We start from the raw sequence: 25,320 nt of genomic DNA, 5'->3' as shown, positions 1-25,320 counted from the left end.
AATTTGTCTGAAGGATTACTTTTCATGGTTTATTCTGAAATTACTGTCATTCTTTTAAACCCTGCTTATTCAAGAAACTGCAGGCAGACATATTTCCTGCCTGCTTCTCCTGCTATTGATTCAATGAGACACCCTCACAAGGTTCAGCTGAAACATTCTTTGCCTGAGCCCTGAAGTCAGATTCTTTGAGCAGAAGGAAATGCCACTAAGACAAGGTCTGTGGTGCCTTGGCTTTTATTTTTCACAAATGAAAAAGAAAATAAAACTTCTATTCATGTATGAAAGACTCCCCTGTCAGTAGTTTATCTTTTCTGAAATGAAGGTTAAAGCTCAGCTGCTCAGCACTCACCCTGTTTTTCCACGCATTACTTGTCTGTGGGCTAGAAATAAGGATACTGCTTTTCTGTAATGTGCAGAGACCTTCCCCTCAGACTGGTACCTTTCTTGGACTGGTTTACTTCACCACATAGGATGCTATTCCCTTAATCCTGCAATTCCTTAAAGACACACTGCTATTACTGGAACTCTGTGGTTCACAGGGCAGCAGCATGGCAGCAGGAGGGGCTGCCAGTGCCTGGACTGAGAGGCTCCTGCAGCCCATGCTGGAGCAGCTTTATCCTGCCGGTTTGTCAATGTATTAAAAGTTTTTTTATGCCCAAACTTGTGCATTTCCTAGAACATCACCCTACTGCCAACAGATTGGGTTTTTTCATAGCTAAACTTTCAGTTTCCTCCTCTCCTTAAAGCAAACAAGGGGTCCCCATAAGCTCACTACTATGAAGTCCATTTCCAGAATGAGGAATAACATAAACTTCCTTGCAGAACTGTGGTGATCATTTTTTTCAGTGTATGAATCCGAGGTTTCATTTAGTCAATGAGGATTAGGCAGTTAGGCACCAAAACCTTGCAGAGCACTGGAGCTAGGAATCTTTAAAGGCAGACAAGTGGCAATGAAACTCCATTACTAGTGCAAGGCTTTTCTTCCCATAATTTCTACTATTTGACTACTTCATGTACCATTCACTTGGGTTAGTTTAACACAGTTGGGTATTACGTAGATTGCATCATGTTGGCTTCCAAAGCCACTAAACATAAGAAAATATGCTGATGTCATCCCAGCTTTATGGCTGCAAAGGTCAAAGAGGAGAAGTCTTGCGTGTGTAGTGCACAGCCTGAAGTGAAGATGGGAGGGACTGGACTTGCCCTCTTGCCTCTTGTAAGAACATCATATACTTCTGTAAGATTCCTAAAAGGAACAATAATTTTGCCCTATGTTGCCTTTCCCAAGAGTACAAAGCCTAGAGATTTCATTATTTTCATGTCATAACCATCGTCTATTAAAAAAGGCATTGAATATGGTTCAGTGGAACCTTAATTTATAACCCCAGATGCTCATCTTTTGAAATAGTGCCATTTGCAACAAAAAGCTCCAAGAATGAAGACCTTAAGCTGTCACCCTGACCTGGGCAGTAAGGGACCTGCTGCAGGCAGCCATCACTAACTGCCTGAGCAAGATGACTTAAGTGACCGAACAGGTATTCTCATTTCTGAATGATCATGTCAGACACTTTTATCTCTGGTGTAATTGCTTATTTGCCCTTGGGCAGTTAACTTGATTACCATTATCATAAAAATGTACTTCTTGATGCAGTCTAACATGTCGGTTCAAGTACTCTTCAAATCCTTCTGAATTTCCCTCCTGTAACCAAAGCTCTTCAGTTTTCTGTCTTCATAGAAGGTAAGAGATTCTGGGCTTATAATGGGAAACTGCACCTTTAGGAGCTGAAATAGGTATTTCTGCGTTTTACCACAGCCTCAGCTCTTGGCTGGGCAAACGTGGGCTACTAAGCCAGAAATCTCTGTTCACCAACACTGGCCACCACTGCCCAATAAAATCCCATTACTTCTGGACATCAGCAAACAGCAACTAAGTTAGAACTTCTCAGTGTAAGAAATCTGGGAATCAGTTTTAATTAAGAGCTTCTAAAGAAAAATAATAAAGAAAATCAGAGCAGCAAAAAACATGGATCAAACCCATGGAATTTGGTCAGTAATGGCACCAGTATTGATTCTGTCAAAGCATGTATGGGGAGCTACTGGTGCTTCCAACAAGGAAAAGCCACAAGGACTGCTGTTCCCACGTGTTCAGTCCCCTGCCCCCAGGCAGATGATGTTTTTACTCCAGTTTGACACCTCCACTGAAGACTGAGCCCAGACTGTGAGACACAACAGCCCTGTTCTGAATCTTGCAAGATAAACTCAGAGCTGGTTAGATCTCTAAAGTTCTCTTCTAAAGGAGAGGCATAGGTAACACAGAATTAGATGACTATTCCAACAGATAGCTCTTACTATGGGAAAATATCTTACTCATGTTCATTTAAAAATGCCTTGCAGTAAATAGCTACAAACCAGTGGGGCAATAGTTGCCTTTGACCCTAATAAAGCCAGTCAAATAAAATCCAAGCAGAATTTCTAGAAGGTATTTACTGAGTCCAGAGAAAGTCCAAAGTAGGAATACTGAGATCCCAAACTACAATTCTGCCCTCAAATATGCTCAGTACAACTCGGTCAAATGGAAACTTGAATGCAGTGAAGACATAGGCTTCTGTGATTTTTTATCCTGTGTTTGAAGAGAAGTCCTGCTGGTAGTAAGCTAGTTAGAAGCAGCATGACTGGCATCTGCACCTACAATTCTCCGCAAGTTCCAGGCCAGGTGGATGGCAGATGAGTGTCATATGCAGGGTGTAATGAAGTAAAGTTTCACTAAAGTTATTCTGAAACTCACAATAACTGTCTCAGAGTTATAACTGTTATCTTGAATTCAAGTCTGCCATTAAACCTCCTGTACCTGGCCGGAAATATTACTGTGGTGCAAATGAAAACCCAAGCCATCACTCTCAATGTACCCTACACTGGACATAAAATCCATTTTCATGTTTTTGCATCAGCCCCAGGTACACAGAAAGTGCTTGCACCCACTGTAAGGTGAGATGCAGTGGTACCACGAGCGCTAATGGTACAATGTCAAGAAACCAGGACAGAAAGAGACATAAATCAAAACTAGGTATTACTGGTCTGATGGAAGACTGAAAATTAAAACTGTATCAATGCTATTAAAATTGCTTTCAGGTCAGAGTCCTTCTCCCACTTTGAGGGCCTGACTCTACTGGAACTGATCAAAGCAGGCCTCTGAGGAGATCTGATAAGACCATACTCTTTAATTACGTGATAAGACTCTGGTTAGGACAATAATATCTTTCAAGGGCTCACAACATTCATATTCCTAATCGAGAAAGCTTAATGACAATAGCTACACAATACGCAATAGACTGCATAGCTATAGACAAAATATACCACCATTGTCATATATTGCTACACTTTACAGTGGAAAATATGAAATGTAGATCAAGCCTTTGAGCCTGTAAACACACAGTCCAAAGTGTTGTGCATACAGGCATAAGAAACAATATTTCTTAGTACTCCTTTAATACAGAATGATGACCAACTTGTTTTCCTGCTTCCTGCCTTGTTGATCTGGCAGCACTCCTTCCAGGAAGACAGAGCACACATTTCCTATGCTATCTTCAACATCCATTCACTGTGTCTTAACATTTTAATTTCCTTCCCCAATCCCCAACCTTGAAAGCCTCTAAATCTTTCTTCACCACCTTGACTGGAGATGGTTTTTATACATAGAGAAACAGAAACATTGATTCTTTCTTCTGGGTACCACGGGACTCCAACTATTTGCTCACTCTTTATTGGCAAGGCATATCATATAAGATATTATTATGTCCCCTGTTATGTTCTGCTAGCAACTCATTTATCAACCTGTCCAGAAGAGCACAAATGGCAGGACGTCTCAATAACCAACGGAGGAGAACCAAAGAAGGATGCCATAACCAGGTAATTACCATTTTTTTACTTTGAGGTAAGCAGTTCTATAACAATGGTGGATTTCAGCAGAGCATGGGAGAAGAAATCAACTGATTCTTTTCATTGAGATGCAAATACCACAGAAGTCCATTTACAGTGTCATAACCATTTCAAGAACAGTCCTTGCACTTGAAGAGCTCAGGAGTAACTCAGGGACAAGTTTTGGAACAATACAACCTAAAAAACTAATTTCATTTTCTAACCTACAAACTCCTTCATTTTTTGGCTTTCCAAAAGAGCTCCAATAACTGCATTATAATTCTGAGACCTTCTCATAGCAACTTTCCATGACAAGAAATGGAAAACCTGAGAAAAGCTGACAGTGAGTTAAAATAGTGACAGCATCGTCAGAGAAGAAAACTGGATCTGGATGATCTAAGCAATGGAGAAAGTCAGAGACATAGAGCTTTAATGAACTCACATTTGCTAGGCTGTTTTGTCTGCACAGGCAAAAAAAAAAACTTCAGACACCAAAACAGTGGGCGATGAGTCTCTCTGCTAAACCCCCTGAACAGCAGCATTTTGTTTCAAATGAGGGTGAAGATCTGTCAAATCTATATTCTAAAACAGGCCAAGTGTAAAAGATTCATTACATTTTATTTTTGCCAAACATTCTTATTGAATGTTTTAGATCCCTTTGGAAGTTCAAGGCATAAGGAAAAGAAACACAACCACATTATCCCATAAAGAATAGTTTTAAAATATTTTTACAGTAATGGGACAGATTTTATACAGTGTGTAATGCGACTATTTTGGCTTGCCTATGCTCTAACACTGTGCTCTGTGCTTGCAAGCTCAGGCTTGCACACAGCCATCTGTAGCAAGCCTGCTTTGATCATTACTTCTGCTCCTGTCCGTTGCACCAGGCCTATCTTGAACAAGTAGCCTGCAAAAATCTCTTTCCAATCAGCAGGAAAAGTAGGGAAGATGGACATAAGGGAGAATGCTGCCCCAAAAGGTGCAGCACAGGCAAGGAATGGAAACATTTTGAACTCAGAAGATGTCACTGCACCCTAGTCTTCACGTTGTTTGTCTATGCCTGGCATTAGTAATAGGACTGAAAGACAGCTTGATTGTCTATGATTTAGCAGTAAATCAAGGTAGGACACGAAGCTTTGTTCTGAGTCATTAAGGGTTAGCTACTTGTTTAATAGCCGGCCAGATGCTCCCTTTGGCTCTCCACAAAACCAGTTCTTTCCTACAAAGTACAATACAGACAAAAAAAAGTTTCCAAGAAACATTCATGTGCTTGCAGAAGATACTGACTTAGAAGAGCTGGTTTTCTCAGGCTGTCAGCTGTGTACCAAACCATGTTGGACTGTCCACTAATTTACAGGGTATGTCATTCCTTACTCTCTTTCAGTCCTTGCTGTTTAATCACTGGGCTTCAAATAACACATACTAAAGCTCAGGTGAGTCACCAACATAAGAAAAACAAGATTAAGCTTGTCATATCCCATCTGCTCCATGCACATAAAACCAGTTGCACAGCTCCAGGACAGAGAAAGCTGTAGAGTGCCATGGAAAGAAGCCTACTTCCATTTTGCCATAGTCTCGATTTGCCATCTTTGGTTCAGTGCAAATTAATGTTAACAGTATCTTCTTGCTTTTTTCTCACCTGAGCTGTGTATTGCTTTTTAGGAAAATCTCACCCCAACAACCTTCTCTACAAACAGAAGTTCATTTTAGTTTCCAGTTCCTGGGACAGACTTGATACATCAGGAAAGCAGCATGCTGCTTCATGTCTTGGCAAAACTATGCCAGCTACAAAAATAATGCTACTGAAAACTCTCCCTCCAACCATTGTGAATAGCTGAACCAACAGCTGAACAACTGTACAGTAGAAAATAAAGGGTTTCATATATTTGACCTAAGTCATTCAAGATGAAATGAATTCTAGATATTTCAAACTGAGAAAACTGATTTCTGATTTGCAAATTGACCAAGGCTGTAAATCCACCTATGAAAACCTTCTCTCTCTCATTAAACACCTTCCAATCAGCTAATGTTAGGACCCCTACCTCAAATAAACAAATCCATTTCAGCTGTTGACAACTCTTTCCTTGCTTTAAATCTGCTGTTTTGTTTGAAATGTTCAAGCAAGATGTCATTAGGTATCTCCACTTAGATGATATTGCCAAATAGCTCAGCATACATTTTTTCTAATGAAGGCATCATTATAGGAGCAGTAAATCTGTCTGTATTACACATTTTTATACCCTCATCATTTTTACGGCAGCAACCATGACACAGTTTTTTAGAAGGCTTTTTATTCTCCTATCAGTTGCTCAAACCACACAGGGGACTCATTTGGTTCCAGTTAAACTCCAAGCAAGCCTTACTTTTAACTAATAGTACTTGTGCTTGTACTTTCACATATCCCAGGTTTTGTAGGTAATATCCACTTAAAAAATAACTAGGAAAACTAAGATTGAAAAACAACCTAATTTCCTCCACAACCATTTCTGCATCACACGTGTATGCGGTACACCTGACTTTCAAGCTATTGCTGAAGCCTATATCTTCCATTTCCCGCAAATCAATGAAAGGAATATATGGATATTAGATATGGTTTCAGCAAACATAAATTTTCATGTAAGTTTCTACTGACAATCAGCATTACCCCAGGAAAATCTATTTGCTTAAGGGGGCCCTGAATATAAATGAAAGCATAGTTTCCATATGAATCCCAATCTGGGTATAAATATCTCCACCATAAATATCCATGGTGAACTTGAATTAATACCTGATTTCTTTTTGCAAGGCAAGGAATCTGTAGAGACTGTATCAGCCAAAAAGTTTCAAACAGGAGTAATAAAGACAGGTTTTTAAATCCATACCAAACAACTGATCATCTCAACTGCCATTTCACAGTTTGCTTTTAGGACCCCTATTTTCAAAAAGGAGTCAGGACTCATAAAATGTTCAGGAGTTTAAACATGATGTGTAGATCTCACCAGCAAGTCTCCTACTCCATTCCTGAGATGTCAGAAATATCAAGCAGTGCTTTGTCCTGATTTCAGCTGGGATGGAGTTAATTTTCTTCCTAGCAGCTGCTGCAGTGCTGTGTTTTGGATTTAGCATGAGAATAATTTTGATAACACACTGATGTTTTAGTTGTTGCCCACTAGTGCTTACCCTAAGTCAAGGACTTTTCAATCTCTCATGCTCTGCCAGTGAGGAGGGGCACAAGGAACTGGGAGGGAGCAGAGACAGGACACCTGATACAAACTAGCCAAAGGGGTATTCCATACCAGAGAACATCATGCTTCCTGTAGAAACAGGTGGAGTCGGCTGGAAGCCACCCGTCACTACGCAGGGACTGGGTAGGCACTGGACAGCAGGTGCTGAACAATCGTATTGTGCAATTTTATTCCACTCTCATTTCATTGCTATAATTATTAATTGTTGTTGTCATTATTATTATATCGTACTTACCTTGTTTTTTTTTTTAATGACCTGTTCTTATGTCAACCCATGCGGTTTACCTTTTTCCAATTACCTCTTCCATCCCACCCATGGGGCAAATGAGTGAGTAGCTGCGTGGTGCTTAGTTGCCAGGTGGAGTTATACCATGACATCTTTTTGTGCTTAAGGGATTCTCACTGCCATTTGCAATATCTGAACTTGCTCATAAGTCAGCACCTTCTGGATCAGATAAAGAAGTGACCTGAAGCTGTTCAGCTTCTGAAACACTGAGGTCCTCATCTTCCCACATATTTGCTATACCTTCCCAACTGGAAAGGATCATCAGGTCCCACGTTAAAAGCAAACAGAAATTACTTCATTATGTGAAAAAAACCCACACTTTTAAGACTGTTTATAAGTAAGCAACTCACTTTCAGCTAGAAGCCTTCTATAACTGGTTCCACATACACACAAGCTTGTTTTACAACTTAGTTTCCCAGGGAGCAAGAAGAAACATTCAATATCCAGGATGTTTGAAGAATGGTATTCTCTCAGACAGGAACTTCATGAAACCAGTTTTACGATTTTGTGTTTTCAAAGGTAAGTGTGTACAAGGTGTCGTCTGCCGTTCTTGTTAGGAGAACACAGGGAAGGCGATACATTCATGCATCTGCAGCACGAAATTCCAGGGTTTGGCAAAGTATTTCATATGTATTAAACTGACAAGAGAAAATCAAATGCTGTTTAAATTTCACTCAAATGAAAAGGCTGCATATTAGTTGTCTCTAAATTGGAGATACATCAATATGATAGATGGACCACTCGGTGGATAAAGAACTGGCTGGATGGCCGCACGCAAACAGTTGTGGTCAATGGCTCAATGTCCGGCTGGAGACCAGTAACAAGTGGTGTCCCTCAGGGATCGGTGCTGGGACCAGTCTTGTTCAACATCTTTGTCGCTGCCATGGACAGTGGGATTGAGTGCACCCTCAGCAAGTTTGCCGATGACACCAAGCTGTGTGGTTCAGTTGATACCCTGGAGGGAAGGAATGCCATCCAGAGGGACCTCGACACGCTTGTGAGGTGGGCTGATGCCAACCTCATGAAGTTTAACCATGACAAGTGCAAGGGTTGGAGCAATCCCAGGCACAGCTACAGGTTGGGCAGGGAAGAGATTCTGAGCAGCCCTGCAGAGAAGGACTTGGGGGTGCTGGTCAATGAGAAAATGAACATGAGCTGGCTTCAGTGTGCACTTGCAGCCCAGAAAGCCAACCGTATCTTGGGCTGCATCAAAAGGAGCGTGACCAGCAGGTCAAAGGAGGTGATTCTGCCCCTCTACTCTGCTCTCATGAGACCTCACTTGGAGTATTGTGTGCAGTTCTGGTGTCCTCAACATAAAAAGGACATGGAACAAGTCCAGGGGAGGGCCATGAGGACGACCAGGGGACTGGAGCACCTCCTGTATGAAGACAGGCTGAGAAAGTTGGGGCTGTTCAGCCTGGAGAAGAGAAGGCTGCGTGGAGACCTCAGAGCAGCCTTCTAGTGTCTGAAGGGAGCCTATAAGGATGCTGGGGAGGGACAGTTCATTAGGGACTGTAGTGACAGGACAAGGGGTAACGGGTTAAAACTTAAACAGGGGAAGTTTAGATTGGATATAAGGAAGAAGTCCTTTCCTGTTAGGGTGGTGAGGCACTGGAATGGGTTGCCCAGGGAAGTTTGAATGCTCCATCCCTGGCGGTATTCAAGGCCAGGTTAGATAGAGCCCTGGGTGACATGGTTTAGTGTGAGGTGTCCCTGCCCACGGCAGGGGGGTTGGAACTGGATGATCTTAAGGTCCTTTCGAACCCTAACTATTCTATGATTGTATGATTCTATAATCACTTTAAATTGGTGCTTGCTAGAAGGGGAGATAAGCTGGCAACAGGCTACTGACAGTGCTGGCCAGCGTGTTTTTTCTTAACCTTACTTGGAATTAAGTGAATAGGTTTATTTTGCATTTTTAGTTATTTCTAAATTTGGCTTCTACTCAACTTAAGCTTTCCCCCAAGACTCCCACATAGAACACACAGATACAGTCCTGTGACTTGCTCCTCCCTAAACTAAACAGTATGATGAATCAGTTTTAGCTACAGAGTTAATATTTGCAACAAGTGATGCATGAACTCCTACATGGGCAGGCTTGGGAAGGAAGAGAACCTGGCAGAAAGGAGCTTCACTGGCCAAATGCTTCTATAGTCCCACCTGCATTGCCACTTCCATTTTGTTTGCCCAGAGTTCATCCATTTCAAATTGGAAAAACAATACATAAGATGTTCTTGTAAGTCTCTTTTATAGCTACAAAGTTTTGCTCCACTTCATATGCCACCATTTTTGCAGTAGATAGACAAAAGCCAGATTAGAGGAAGCAGGAAAGATATGCTTTATGACTCTGGGAGGAATGGAGACGTAATAAATAAGAAAAAGAAAGAAGCAAAATGGGAGACACTAGACCAAGCTTTCAAGTAAAGCAATTATGTGAAAAGACAGAGCGGAGACAAGCTGTATCACAGGTATTGCATCTCCCTTCCATTTCCACAGTCCTAACAATTAAAGAATAATGTTCTCTTCTGATATTTCTCATTTCAGCTGATCCTTTACTATACCCTGTAGAGTAGAATAGCTTCAATAGGAAGGCACAAGAACAGTCTTACCACAAAATAGTTCCAACACATGGTTAAATTATAAGGGCCGAGAATACTTTTTCAAAGACTGAGAAACATGGGTTTTATGTGTCACATACAGGAAAGAAATGAAAGGTAAGTGTCCTGAGTCCTGACTGTTTTAACTACTGTGCTATTGTATAAAAAGTGAAACCACCATCACCTGACAAGTCTTTCACTTGCAAAGCCCAAACCTGTAAAAACATTGACCACACAAAGCACCTCAGGTAAGCTGAACAAAGGAATGCCTAGTTTACAGATTCCACTATAAACTGAGGAACCAGGGAACTCACCAAGCAACCTCAGCTGCACTGAGCAGTTCTGAGGATTTATATCTTGGACTCAAGTATTTATTCCTACCTAAGACTTATCTGGATACAGCATTTGGCTTCTATGCTCCCAATTCATCAGCTTTTCCCTAATGATTATTGTGCCTCCCTGCATTGCTATAATTGAACAGCAAACACAAAAAATGCAAGGTGCTCACATCCTATGACAGTGGAGGTGCACAAATTATACAGAAAGGTGTGAGAGCTCTGAGAGCATTATTAACATTCATAAAACAAGTCTACGTAATACCAGCAAAATTAATGAAATGAACTAGTAGGACTAGCATCAAACAGAGCTCTTGGTACAAGGTCTTACCCAAGATCAACTCCATTTAATATGAGAAAAGGCTTCAGTTCTGGAAACTCACAGGTTGACAGAATCAAACAGCAGTTAATTCCCCCAGGTCGTAATCATGTTTTTTTTTTCCATGGAAAATTACACTGCTGCTTTAAGCTTTTGAGCTGTAGTTATTGTACATATATGGGACACAATCCTAGGAAGGGCTGAACACTTTAGCTTGTATTGTCTTCAGATGACTAATTAAAGTACACTGCTATACTGTGCATATATGATGTATAGTGTACTGTCATATAATTTAAAATCTATCATAATTTGATATCATAATACATCAGAGGAATAAGAGAACTTACAATTGTATACTTGGTACTGTCAAAGCTTGGTAGAATGATTATGCTATAAAACTAGCTTTCCATTAAAGGATATTCCTGAAATTTCTTTCAAGCTGGCACCTGCTATGGAACATGTGAAACAGATTTTTTTCCTAAACATCTTCTTGTGATGCTCAAATACTCCCACTTAAAAAAGCCAGAATTTGTTTTAAATTGGTCAAACATGGATGATTAGTTCATATCCCTGCAGATACAAAGAGCCTTTCTGACTATACCATGAATAAAGCATGTTCCCAACTCAAATAGAAGTGACTACCTGGATGTGGAGCTGCCTCTTCTCAGAAGTACTCTCTTCTGTTTCTCCAGCAGCCCTTCTTACAGCACTTCCTTGGCACGTCTGTGCAGAGATATAGGAAGGAAAAAAAAAATCAAGTCTATCTTTAGGGAACAAGGAGTCATCAGTACTATTGCTTTCAGTTTGCCTGGCCATGGGAGAGAAAAGCAGCTTTCTTGATTAGAAGTTCATCAAGAGTTAACTAAAAAGCATGCACATAAAATAGGGTTAAAAGAAGATCACTCTGGTTGCAAAAACAAGGTTTCAAATATTACAAATCACCAGGATGAACATTACTAAAGCGGTTCCCTTATATATTTGAGTACAGTCTTTAATTATATAACATAAAGGGGTTTTCACAAATTCCATGTTTCACTCAACACAGGAATCAATAATACTCATTTAATACTTGGCTTTAGCATCATTGTTCAGGGTAGAAATGAGAAGGAAGAAGCAACAGTGGTAGGCACCAAAATGCCCCTATAACTTTTTGTGCTATGGAGTACCAAGGGCATGCTGGTGGGGAAGAAGGGCACAGCCCATGCTCCCTTGCCAGCAGCAGCAGCTATTACAAAAGCTGTGGCTTTATTTGGGTACCAGTACAGATTTCCAGAAGGAGTGAAGTTTCTGCTGTTCGCAGCTCTGGCAACTCACTTGAACCCACTTCCTCATTAGTGCAGGAACTCTTCCACATGCCCTAGAGGTTTACTGGGCCTTCTCTTATCTTCTTATCCCTCCACTCTCCCTGTATCCCATCTGTCCTTGATCTGCAGTCATCTGGAAATAAAGTTTCTGCCCACTGTCTCCCACATTTATCCTGATCATCAGAACCCAGCTACACAAAGCAATAGGGATCAGGGGTATGTAAATGTGAAGTTCCCAGTCAAAACTTGAAAATAAGACAAGTGGAAGAATGCCTTCATTTCCGACAGTACATACCCCCTCTCAGTCAAATGCAAAGTCTTCATTAAAACTTTGGAAATAATGTCAAACATTCAGGTTTAACATGAGTCAGATCTCTGGAGGGAGAGGAACTGGTCATAAGTGAGGTTTTGTTATAGTTGTGAGAGATGAATACAGTGGATGGGGTTTCTTTATCATCTGGCCAAAGAAGAAAGTCTCAGTGTCTAGTCTGTCATGGAAAATGACTTCTGTGAGCATCTGATGAGGGTGAAGGTCATGCATTTGTGCTCCCATCTTCCAGGCTTGTACCATGGAGACGTCTCACTTGGTTTGCTTATGCAATATGATTGTTTACAACATCAAACATGAATGCTTAAAATAATATTTCAATTGCAAGTGTCATCAAGCTCCAACTTCTCTGAAGTCACATTTATTTCCACAAGAGGAACTGATGTTAGTGCAGCAGAGACCTCACTGACTTAACTGAATTCAACCTCATAAGGAGATAGAGGAGCAAATCTCTCTCCCCAGAGAAAGTACTAGTATACATGAAAGAGAAAGCAAGTGAAAGAAATTACAAAAGAAAAAAGATGAAAAGCAAGAAACACAATTAGGCTGAGCTTAGTCATTAGGGGGTGGCCAGGGCTGCCACTTGTCTGTCTTTGAGAAACACTGAATCTATTGTTTTAGTCTTCAGTGATTATCTGAAACTTGTAACAGGGAGTGTGAGATATGCTGGCACAGATGGAGCCCAAGTCTGGTAGCTGATTTCCTACTGCACTATTCTCACAAGTAAAGGCAAAATCAGTACTTAGCACTAGTGGTTTTAATCATTACTATATTCTTCATGAACAATCACACCAGGAAGCAGCTGCCACTTGCTTTTACTTGTGATCCTACAATAGTTTTCAACCGTAGGCTTTTTATGTCTGGATGCCAAAGTGGCTCCACACCATTGAAAAAGGGAGGAGATGCACTGCTGAGCTCTCTGTAAACAGCTGCCAACTTCCTCTGCTCTTCCCACCTTAGGCTGCAGAAAGTGTGCTAGATCTACAGTGCTCAGGGATTAAATGATTGCAAACACATCTTTTTGATGCACTGTCAGATTTCTAAAGCTTAGCCTTTTGCTAATTTAGGAACACATATAACTAATTGTACTGTGTCTAGCTCAGATTACAGCTGAGGACAGATCTTGTGAACAACTGGGAAAGAACTCTGCCTTTGCTTTTAGTGTGGGAAGCACTCTCTAAGTATAATGCCATTGGAAATGGCTGAAGGGGATTGCATCTGGTTAGGGAGGAAATTACAACCATAATAATTAGCATCAAATTAGCTGTTGTCTCATCTTGAGCCACGCAAGCCCATCACATTCCTTCTAGCAGCTGCCCTCTGCTGGAAGAGCGTTCTGAAGAACAGCTCCAGGTAGGAAAACCTTGGTGCTGTGCACAGGCCAACTGAGGGCCACGGGTTACTTCCACATTTCTGCTTCATTTCCCTGAAAAGTGGTTACGAATGGGCCACTTGTGAGTTAATCCAGGTGAGACCAAACAAACCCTGAGCAGATGCCCCCTGCCCAGGGGCAGGAGAGCTTTGACAGGCCACCTGGAGTGATTGACACCCCTCTAGCATAGCACCTCTCCTCATGTGGTTATCTAGTTTCTGTCAAGTGGGTACACAGCACTTGCTGTATTTATGTCCAAGACTTCTAAAACCTTGACTAGAATCATGTTTGCAAAGCCTTAAAATAAGGTCTCCATGTTAATCAGAAAGGGCTCTCTAGTTGCAATTATATATTATAATAATTATTATAATAAATAAATTGAATTCTTGATACTGTCTTCTCTCTGAGTTTGACTGCATGTTGGTACTATTTCATCTTCAGAGAGACCAATGAAATCTTTAACTAGGCATCTCCATGCTTGGTGCTCCAAGCTCAAGTCACTCACCATCCATCCCCATCCTTTCTGCACAGGTGATGGTTGTGGGGTCGTGACTCAGGAAGATCACAAAAGCTTGAGCCAAAGCAAAGGAAGCAACAAAAACAGGATAGAAACCCTGCCCAGGGACATGGCAGGTCTCCAGGCAGGAGGCCTGGCCAGGCAAGGCAAAGGGATAGGTGTTGCAGACAGAGCGAAGATGGGTAACTAAACAATAGGCTCAAATTTAGCACAGAATTTAAGGTAAGACATCAGGAAAAAAATCCAACCTAAAAGGTCAATTCGACCATGGAATAATCTTCTCTGGGAAGTGGTGCTTGGCCTAGACAAGTCACTCAGGACGTTTGAAGTGAATGGCTTGGCACTGGCAGATGGGGTAGACTGGATGGGGCAATAGGTCATTTTCCATCCCTGCATTTTATGGTTCTACAGATTTTCACTCAGGAGAAAACAGCAGATGGAAAAAAAACAAAACTAAAAGATAAGAGCCAAGGCCAATCAAAAAAGAGGGAAAAAGCCAGCAGCTAGGGGACTGCTCAAATGGCATTTGACATGGCAGGAGGCATCACAGACTCACTGTAGTGGGAAAGGATCTTGAGTCCAGCTCCCTGCTCACATCCCACTGGAACCAGTAGCCAGGGTGTACCCAGCCAGAGCAGCCCTTTGGTAGGGTCAGCCTTGCTCCTCCACCTCCCTGGAGACCCACACCCCAAATGAGCTCCACCTCCTGGGAATTACCCAAGAGGCTGGTGAGAATTAGGTACCTTGGGTTTGCTGCTGCAAAGCAGAGGGGGAAAAAGTGCCACTTTCTGGTGGCCTGTCTCAGCGTGTGGCTCCAGGCTTGGTTCTTTTAACTGCTGTAGATGAGGAAGCACCATAAGCCTCTGGATGTAAGAACAGATTTTGCATCCCACTATGGTGACAGAGGTGCTATGCTCCTGTAGAAACTGCTGGGGCTATGACCTGGATCAGGTTTTGATGCCTGTGCACCACCATAAAGCCCTGAACTGTTCTGGGAACTGGTATCCTACACCCACTTATGTATCTATCTACACCAAAAAGATGTAAAAGTAGTACTGCATCTCCTCCCTTTATGAATGGTATGAAGCCACTTAGACATCTAGACATAAAAAGCCTGTGGTAAAAAAGCTATTGCAGGATCACAAGTAAACTATTGTAGGATCACTCTATGATTCTATTAACAAATAACACAGTCCCCACATGTTCCCACAGCCCCATACAACCAGATGGACAAAGCCACGTGAGGCCAAGAGGGCAGGCAGCGCTTGGGAGTGGGAGAGGAAGTGCAAGATGTGGGTTGCAGTTACCTCTGTATTCTTGGCCACTCTCCAGACACCTCCCACCACACACATTGATGTGCATGATTAGTGCTGTTGCAGTCTTTGAATGCAAGCCAGATAATGAGTTCAAACCCCTTCATTAAAACATAATCTTTCCTTGAGTCCCCCAGTCACACACACAAATGTGGCCCTGGGCTACCTGATTGCCCTTCCTGTCCAGACAGAGCTAATAACACTCCTGGAGCCAATTCCCCTTGGAAGGAACCACTTGTGTTGCACGCGTTTGGGATCAGTAGGGACACTATCTGCACTTAGCCTAATTAGCTGTAACCTAGGGGAAGAGCAAAATCCAAATCATGTGCTTGGGCCCTCCTCCAAATTTAATACAGGTAGTTTCACACCCAAACATGTTCGTGTTTAACAGTCCCTGGGTCCTTCCACACACCCCTCCCCAAACACATGAATCCTGGTTGGGGGTGTGGGTAGGCCTTTGTTTTCTTTCCCAGTGGTTTTACAGGGCTGCCTTTCTTCTCTCTTCTGCATTTAGAAGCACTGGGCATCCCTGGGGTTGTGACTGGCTTGTGAGTTTCAATGAGAGGGGCTTATTGAGGAGATGAAAGAATTCTGCTTGACATCACAGACTCTGATGATTTTCAGCAGTACTTCTTCATGATTTAAGTTGTACTGGAGTGCTTTCCACAGAGAATAGATTTGTAGTGCATTACTTTCATAAACGATTTCAAGAAATCCCTCTTGAAATTTAAAACATATAGTAGTTTATCAGTGAAGAAGTAAATCTTGTACTTGTCTGCCATGCCTTCTACCTGACAGAGGCGGGATGAAGATGTTCAGATTTGATTCTTTCAAGAGCTTTACAACTACACTATGAAATCATAAAGACATGTAGCGGTTTGTATTATTTCAATTTTTCATGTTGGTATTACATTAAAATGCTTTAAGTAAGCTGTCCCCAGGCACTGACACAACACTTTGTGAATCTACACACAGAATCCTGTATCATATCAATAAAATTCCCTGCTTCATAAAATCTTTAGACCACAAACATCAGTACAAGAGTACTGAGAAAGGAAAGCATATTTTTCAACACACATTTTCAGGAGAACCAAAGGGCATGACTTGGTTTCCCTTCAGTCCTCAGGAGCACAAAGGATCCTGGCTTGCAGTCTAAGCAGTAAAATGGACTCAAGTCCCACACTCACAGCACCACCACAAAGAGCCCTTCATTAGCTGGCACTTCCTGTCAGACTGTTAAAGGGGACACAGGTTTACCAAACAGCTAATCCTTGATAATGAAAGGTTTCCAACAAAGCCGTCTTTCCAGGGAGTCTGGGCACTTGCACATTAGCAAGAAGTGAATAGACAAAATGCTTCAGGAATAGTGCCAAACAGTAGCTCATGCACTGAAACACAAAGACCCGCAGTCTTCAGGGAGCTAAAATAAAAAGAGTGTTTTGAGTTGTTTCTTGTCATCATAGTTACTTTATTCCATATTCTTTCAGGAAGAGTCTTCAAGCTATAAAATATATACACATTTGTCTCTTAAATTTCACTTGCACTGCGTTATCCTATTCTCCATGTGACAGAGGTTTCCTCTCTTTGCAGTGGGCCTCTTCTGGACATATGCCACTTTTCTTACTCTCAGTCCCTAAGCAACTGTAACACCATCGACTGCTACCCCTTAATTTCCTCAGGGTTCTGTTTTATTTTGGTATTTAACAAGCTAACAATTGGATCTTTTCCTTTTGAGGTCTATTTTAAGAAGGCTTTGTTTAATCAGATGCAATTAAGCATTTAAGATCCAAGATAAGTATTTTTTCCTTAAAACTGCGAAGGCAATGCATGTTATTTGGATTGAGTAAAGAACGTCAGAATTAACATCAGAACACGAAATATAAAGGTTATGGAAATAGCTTTTCTTTTTGACAGAAGAACACAGCAGAGCAAAGTCAGGCTAAAGAACCAATTCACAGGAACAGAGAAGCTATAGGGTGGACAGGTTTGAGGAGGGAAGGGGCATATGACTCTCAATGCACAGTGGAGCTCTGGGAGGGACCATGCCACTCTTGTTCCCTTTCATGCATTGGTGAAAGGAGCAGGACAGCACCGCATGTGTGTGTTGTACTTTCTCGTAAGAGTACCCACTTCAGCATGCACAAAGCAGCTCTGGACATTCCTGACTTATTCATCTATCCCTTTATTTTTTCTCTCCAAGGGAATATGAAGGTACTGTAGACTTCACTGGGAGCACCTATCCCTCTGTCTTGTTTGTACAGTGGGGCAGAGAAAGGGAGCTTGTTGGGGGGAAGATAACTGGTATATAACCAGGGCTGAAAACTGAAACAGACCTAGGCTGACACCCAGTGGTTCAAGTTCAAGTCTGAGGACAACTATGCTACTGCTCAAGCTGGTTTGCAGATAGACAACTCCACTGCATATGGCAGTAAATTTTTAAAAGGATGAGCTTTTATATGGACAACCATTTGGGTCCATATTCCAGCAGAATTAGTCAGGTCACTAATTAAGCTCAGAAAGTAACTGGCACTGCCTTCACAGTGGGCCACCCCGGCACCAGGGAGTGTTCACCCCACCACTGCTCCATGCTTCCACCTTCTTCTCATGCAGCCTGCCAAATACATCTTTGGACTAACCTGTGGTTGGGGGAAAGGCAGTAACCCACCACTGTTGACTGGGGCAAAGAGAGAAAGATGAACCAAACAGCACAAGTGCCTCCAAATCAGGCTCCCGGAATGACCCTATTTCAACCCACATCGTCCATTACCTTTCTAATAAACACTCTTGGAAAAAAAAAGGTTGCAAACCTTCTCATTTTTTTGTTCTTCTAAAGTAAGTCCCTAAGACTTGCAGTGAAAGGGCAACAATGAGATCTGTTTGCAGATATAGGTACTGGAGGTGTATATGATGCACAAGAGTTTTTGTGTTGAGGGACCAACCATAACATGGTGCTGGTGGTGACATGATGCTTTGCCAGGAATCACAGCTATATTGCCAAGAAAGCTCCAGCTTGCAGGTGAAGGTCACCCATGGGACACTCTACTTTTGTAGCGGTCTGTTGACCGCTGGGCTGAATATGACCCATCACCTTGCTGAATATTTCCTAGCATATCTGTGGGTGTACAAGCACAGTCCTTCAGCTTGCTGCTCTGTCCCCATAGCCAGAGGGGACTGCACCTCTTGTCAGCAGAGAATGGCCAGGAGAGCGCACCACAATGGCATCCAATCTGCTGCTGTAGAGATGCTCACCCAGAGGACTGTTTCATACCATGTGCATCACTGACAGTTAGGGTCAATCTTAACACCAACTACAAATGCATACCTGCTTCCCGTCCAGCTTGCCCACCTTTTTTTTCCCAGAGCCTTACTGACTCCTCAGGTGATTCTTACAAACTCAGCTGAAGAGCACAGGAGCAGCTGACCCTTTCCTTGTGGCATCTTTCTGCTAGATGCTTAGAGTCACGTGCTGGAAAACAGCCAGCACTTTTCAGTTCCACATCTCCCATGTCCCTTCACTCCCATCCAGGGATGCAGGCCAGCAAACAAATTCCAGATATTTGCAAAAAAAATATCTAGAATGTCTCTACTTCATGACAATGATGCACAAAATCGCATCAGTGCTTTGACTAAACTTAATACAACAGAAAATAAATCATGTAGCTCAGACAGGTTGAGAACAACTCAGAGTCCAACCAAGATGAGTATATCCTTGCCTTAAAAGTCCAAGGCAAGTAAGTGAGACTTGGGTCTCAATTCTTCTACAAGATTCTCTACTGGGGGGAGGGGGGGCAGGGGGGGAATTATATAAATCACTGAAGATCTATAGACTATGTCTGGGCAAAGAATGTAAAATAAAACTTACCATCAGAGCACTATGATTTCTACAACCTTTAAAGCTATGTAAAGTTGAACACTTGCTATATTGGAGTCCTCTCCTTCTTATTTGTCACAGTAAACTAATTGGACCAAATAAATTATATCATTTTCTCTTTTGGACTAAATGAATGGACAATCCTCATTTGCATTTGGCAGGCTAGCACAGACCATTCCCTAGTCTTAACAGATATTGCATATAATGGTCTCTTTTTTGTTCAGCGCCACTGTCCAAATGTTGAAAGAGTCTTTACATATTATACTATGTTACTAAAAGGCAAAAGCTAAACTGTAACTGTGGTTTTTGCATCTTTGCGGCATCTCTGCTAAAATCAGCTTGCTCCCCAAAGAGGTAGAACTGATAAAGACTGGTTTCTTACAGATTTTTGTCCCCTAATATACCCTCCACTCCCCACATTAGCTCTGTTCCCACCCATACTCCTCACACACTGCCCTGTCAACACATAAATGTTGACTAGCCATATGGGGCTTGTCAATAAAAACCCACATTAGAAGAGTACCCTCAGTAAGAGCACTAATTCGGATGTTCCTCAATTACTCAACTGGTAGTGCTTGTAAAACTTGCAGAAAGCCTTGATACTTCTGCCTTTCTTTTAAACTTGGTTAAAAAATGTCAGTAGTTTAAAAAGGTAAATTCAGGGAGACACACTGACATAGATCTCTCAGTTGTCTCATTCCCCTAGGAATTAAACTAAAAACCTACTAAAAAGTGATTCTTCAAGCTCTTCAGACTGTAAAAAAAAGAGGGTCATTTGCCATTTCAGAAGTTAGAGTTCGCTGTGATACTGGGTATGATCTCATTCCCTCATTGCCTGTTTTGGGGTAGTTAGGACTTCCAGTTGCCCACTCCTTTCACAGATTGATGGCAGCAGAGGTTAAGTTTCCATGGACTGGTATACGTGTAAGGACAGAAACACATCCATATCTGCCACGGATGCAGATTTCGACAATAAGTATTCCAATCCCACAAGGGAAAATCATCCTACTGAACTCTGAGCACTCATACACTTAAAATGAGTGTCAAGAGATGAGGAAGTTTGAAACAACAGAAAGTGGTGTACACCAATGTGTAAAGTGTGTACTGTGCTTAGTATATGAGTTAGAAAGGCTGGACAGTGGCCATTTCAAGTACCTAACACCTTAAACTATGTGTTGGAAGAAGAGAGCACTAGATCCTCAGGGATTCTCCTTGTCAAATGATTGAGGGAGTTAATTACCTGGTCATCTATTTTCTGCAGTCTGAATTTCTGTTACACAGATATACTGCAGACATCAGCATATAATGAGGGAATGTAAACAAGGTATAAAAAGCATAAGTATGCTCACCAGATACAGCCTTACTGCAGCAGAACCTTACAAGTCAGTGCTGTAAAGTGGGGACATCAATTCTCCAAATTAAATGTCTCTGCAATGAAACAGATCTATGACTTCTGAATTATTTTCTCTCCTTCAAGATGTCTTCATCTGGATGATGATGATTAATTCTTGTTTCCTGACATATCTCATGCTATACGCTACACCAGAACTGTTTACTGTACTGTAAATCTGTGTTTGGAAAGCCAATTCCCTATTCTCTTTACAACATAGTGTGAATAATTACATAGATAGTAGCTGCAGCATGCTTCCTATAAATAGGTAAATATCATACAAACTATATGCTTTAGCACTTCAGCTTCTGAGGTCTGAGCTTAGTTTTTTCTTATTATAATCTGAAGTACCTCACAGATGTGCTGTGTGCAGTCCAAAAATCTCATGGAATGTTTCTCCTAGAAACCCTGGTGAAAGTAACAGTTGAACAGCTCCATATATTTGACCTAAAACCCAATACATTCTGCAGAATATGCATTCTGAATCCACACTAAGAATCCCCAGAAGGAACTAAGTAGATATGAAATTATTCATCAATTTCACTAAAGCAAGAAATTTCCCATCTTCCATTTCTCATTCTTTCTACCTCCCTGAATGCAAACAACAGATGAATTTTAGTTTTATTTTAAAGGGAGTCTGAGGCTGAAATCATAAGTCCCTGGAGCAACAGGCAGAAATTGTAGGAGCATGTACCGTGCAGTCACAGTCCTCATCAGCCTGACCTGCAATGGACTCTGCCACCTAAATCCAAAGCTAGTGGACATGTTCCGATTTGAAATCATAATGGATCGGGTAAAGCACCTGATGGGAGAACAACTTCCCCAGGGACCTGTTCACTTTGTCACCTGAAATAAGACAGGAACTGAGTTCAGGCAACAAAAATAAAAGACTTTGGACTCCCAAGTTAGCACAGCATTGAGAGGATGAGGGATGTCTATAAGCCATGCACTTTGCCCTCACTGAGGGACACTAGGATGGAAAGACAAAAAAGCTGGGACTCCATACTGTTGAACAACTGAGTCTTGCTACAAACTCCGGAGAGTGAGAAAGCCCACCAGAAACAGGCATCTACTATGAAGGAAGTATCTTTACAAGCATCCCAGTGCTCTTTTACCTAGTGCTGAGCAGAGCCACAGAGATGTCAACGCTAACCTAAAATGGAGATACTGAAATGCACTTTACCGCAGTGCTGAACTATGAGGAGATAAGCCAGGTTTATCATGAACAGGAGTTACTGTTTGCATAACCTGCAACAAGGGGGCAAATGACTGAAGAATGCCAGAGCAGCAATATATAAAGGAAATAGCCTTTTATTCCCCTCAGGCTGTCGCCTTGTTCTCACTGACCCTGAGCCCAGGTGTTTACAAGCTAGTTCCTACAGGAAGCGGTGTTCTACACCAGGCAGGCAAATGCGACATTACACAGAAACAGTTGTATCAAAAATGATGCTACAGTGATGCAAGCTCAAATGTCATGGTGTAAACACAGGCTTACTGTTCAATACATCTGCCTTTATATACTACTTCGAATGGATGCCAAGGAAAATTCTGTGTTCAAGTCTGAACTGAAAATAGTTATAAGAAATAATATTATGGGTTGCTTTCAATCTTTGGGATTCATTCATTCATTCCTAAAATAAAGAAGGACAGACATTACATGAGTGTTAGGCTATCTGCATTCAGTCCCTTGCTCTCAGACTTTCTGAATGACCTTAAGCAAATAATTCACTGTATTCACCACTCAGTCTCCTTTTACTACATCACAAAAGGAACTGGAAGACTGAATTCATGGAGAAGGCACTCAAACACCATGGTGATGAGTTCTGTAAAAAAAAAAAAAAAGTACAGGCATATTTAAAAGAAAAGATAATGCTGGCCTGACTCTCTATAAACTCTGTGCCCTCCTGAAAGTTTTCCTCTTCTGAGCTCTTTTAGGTTTTGTTTTTTACTGTAAAAAAAAACCTTTAGCATTTGCAAAGTAAATGCTATTTTTATCATTCTCTTTCAATGTTTTTCAAAGAATATAGTCTTATAAGTGCTTCTTTACATTAAAAGTTAACATAATTTATCAGAAAGCTAATAGTGAATTTCTTACATAACAATGCCATGTTTAAGTTTGGCCAATAACACAAACTCATTCTCTTGACTGCAGAGCAAGTATCTGAGAAGTGTAATTGCTGCCTCAGCAATTTCACCTGTCATGCACTTACAAACACACATCACCAGTGTGCTCTTTCTTCAATAGCCTTTGAAGTACCAGAATGAAAGCAAGTTCTAACTGCAGACGAATCCAGATTCTATATTTGCTTTTGGAGCTAGCACTGACAGCTAACAGAGAATAACCAACAGTATTCATCAATTCAGGAGAAAATACTTGACACAACTCCCAACATGAAAGGCAACAAATTCAGATATCAAACACACTTAGTGGGCCTTTTTACTGGTATTTGATCATAGACAAAAAAAAAAAAAAACAAAACAAACAACACCCAGAAGACAGTATTTGATGATGAAGGGTAAGAGCTTATTTCTATCTAATAGAAATGTATTTAATTTGTGATGTGAAATGCTGACTTTTGCACAAAGGGTTCACATAGCTGTCTGAGGGCAAGGATTACTGAAAACAGTTTCTGGCCAGTCATTTTAAAGGTAAGTCCACAGCAGTGTCTGAACTGGCAGCCCTGTTACCAAAGTCTCCCATACAATTCTGGATGTTGGAGTTTTATTACTTCCGGAAGGTAGAATATTAAGTTTTCTTTATTAAGCCCTCCAGGAAAATGAGGTCCATATGGGTTCAGTAACCATAGGTATCTCAAATATGAACAGACTCCCTGGTTCAGACCCACACCAAAGCAGTCTGAAAAGTCTGTTGACTGCTAGCCACATGACACACAGTTGCTCTGAGAATATGCATAACACAAAATATCAGCCATTATTTCACATCTCTATTCCTTAAGGGAGGAATTTAAAAAAATGCAAGAATAACATCATCACCAAATGTCTTCTTGATCTTCAAAAAATTTAATCTACACTCCTCACTTCCAATAGATATTTCAGTTGCTACACTGCAAATAGGAGAACTCAAGCTCTGCACCTACTACTTCACAGAGGACAGTGCTACAGTTATTTTGACTGTATGAACACACCGAACACGAGATGTTATCAACAGTCTTTACAGAGTTAATTTCTGCGTACCTCCTTCCATGTTTGCTGCCAAGACAGAAACACATGCTCCTTCACTAAAGAACATGCTTGAAACAAATGCAGGCTTCTCATATTCAACATAATACATACTCGGGCCATCATTATTTATATGAGATCTTTCTTTTCTGTTACTTCAAAAGCCATTGTGCAGCTAGAAGTCATAATCTGCATAATGAAAAATCCAGAAGAAAAAATGTGAACATATTCCGTGGTTAAATTTCACTTGCCAAACATATGATGGCTTCAGAGGCATTTCACATTTCCTTGGAGGCTTTTCATACAGTGTTTCACACTGTACAAGCACACTGTTTCACTGCTCTTTAACCCTTTGGCTGTCACTGCACCTTTGGGAGGACTTCCTTCCTGAATCATAGAATCATTAGGGTTGGAAAGGAACTTAAGATCATCTAGTTCCAACCCCCCTGCAGTGGGCAGGGACACCTTACGCTAAATCATATCACCCAAGGCTTCATCCAACCTGGTCTTGAAGACTGCCAGGGATGGAGCATTCAGAACCTCCCTGGGCAACCTATTCCAGTGCCTCACCACCCTGACAGGAAAGAATTTCCTTCTTATATCCAACCTAAACTTCCCCTGTTTAACTTTTAACCCTCTTATCCCTTGTCCTGTCACTACAGTCCCTAATGAAGAGTCCCTCTCCAGCATTCTTATAGGCCCCCTTCAGATACTGGAAGGTTGCTATGAGGTCTCCACGCTCCATCTTCTCCAGGCTGAACAGCCCCAACTTCCTCAGCCTGTCTTCATACAGGAGGTGCTCCAGTCCCCTGATCATCCTCATGGCCCTTCTCTGGACTTGTTCCAACAGTTCCATGTCCTCTTTATGTTGAGGACACCAGAACTGCACACAATACTCCAGGTGAGGTCTCACAAGAGCAGAGTAGAGGGGCAGGATCACCTCCTTTGACCTGCTGGTCACGCTCCTTTTGATGCGGCCCAGGATATGGTTGGCTTTCTGGGCTGCAAGCGCACACTGCAGCCAGCCCATGTTCATTTTCTCATCAACCAACACCCCCAAGTCCTTCTCCGCAGGGCTCCTCTGAATCTCTTCTCTGCCCAACCTGTAGCTGTGCCTGGGATTGCTCCGACCCAGGTGTAGGACCTTGCACTTGTCATGGTTAAACTTCATGAGGTTGGCATCAGCCCACCTCACAAGCGTGTCGAGGTCCCTCTGGATGGCATTCCTTCCCTCCAGGGTATCAACCGAACCACACAGCTTGGTGTCATCGGCAAACTTGCTGAGGGCGCACTCAATCCCACTGTCCATGTCAGCAACAAAGATGTTAAACAAGATCAGTCCCAAAACCGATCCCTGAGGGACGCCACT

At 41.8% G+C, this 25,320-nt stretch overlaps 1 protein-coding gene across 1 annotated transcript in view; it reads right to left on the bottom strand.

Moving 5' to 3' along the window:
- The window catches only part of LOC130611805 (uncharacterized), a 95,797-nt gene that overhangs the window by 51,774 nt on the left and 18,703 nt on the right, over positions 1-25,320 (bottom strand). The window contains exon 3 of the mRNA XM_057432956.1: positions 11,319-11,399. Coding sequence (XP_057288939.1) covers positions 11,319-11,399 — 81 coding nt within the window. The remainder of the gene's footprint in view (positions 1-11,318; positions 11,400-25,320) is intronic.

This window comes from Pezoporus wallicus, unplaced genomic scaffold, assembly GCF_028554395.1.
Source record: "Pezoporus wallicus isolate ANWC-B61680 ecotype Strahan unplaced genomic scaffold, APGP_CSIRO_Pwel_v1 contig_15, whole genome shotgun sequence".
NCBI lineage: Eukaryota > Metazoa > Chordata > Aves > Psittaciformes > Psittacidae > Pezoporus > Pezoporus wallicus.
This window is presented reverse-complemented; position numbering and strand designations above follow the sequence as displayed.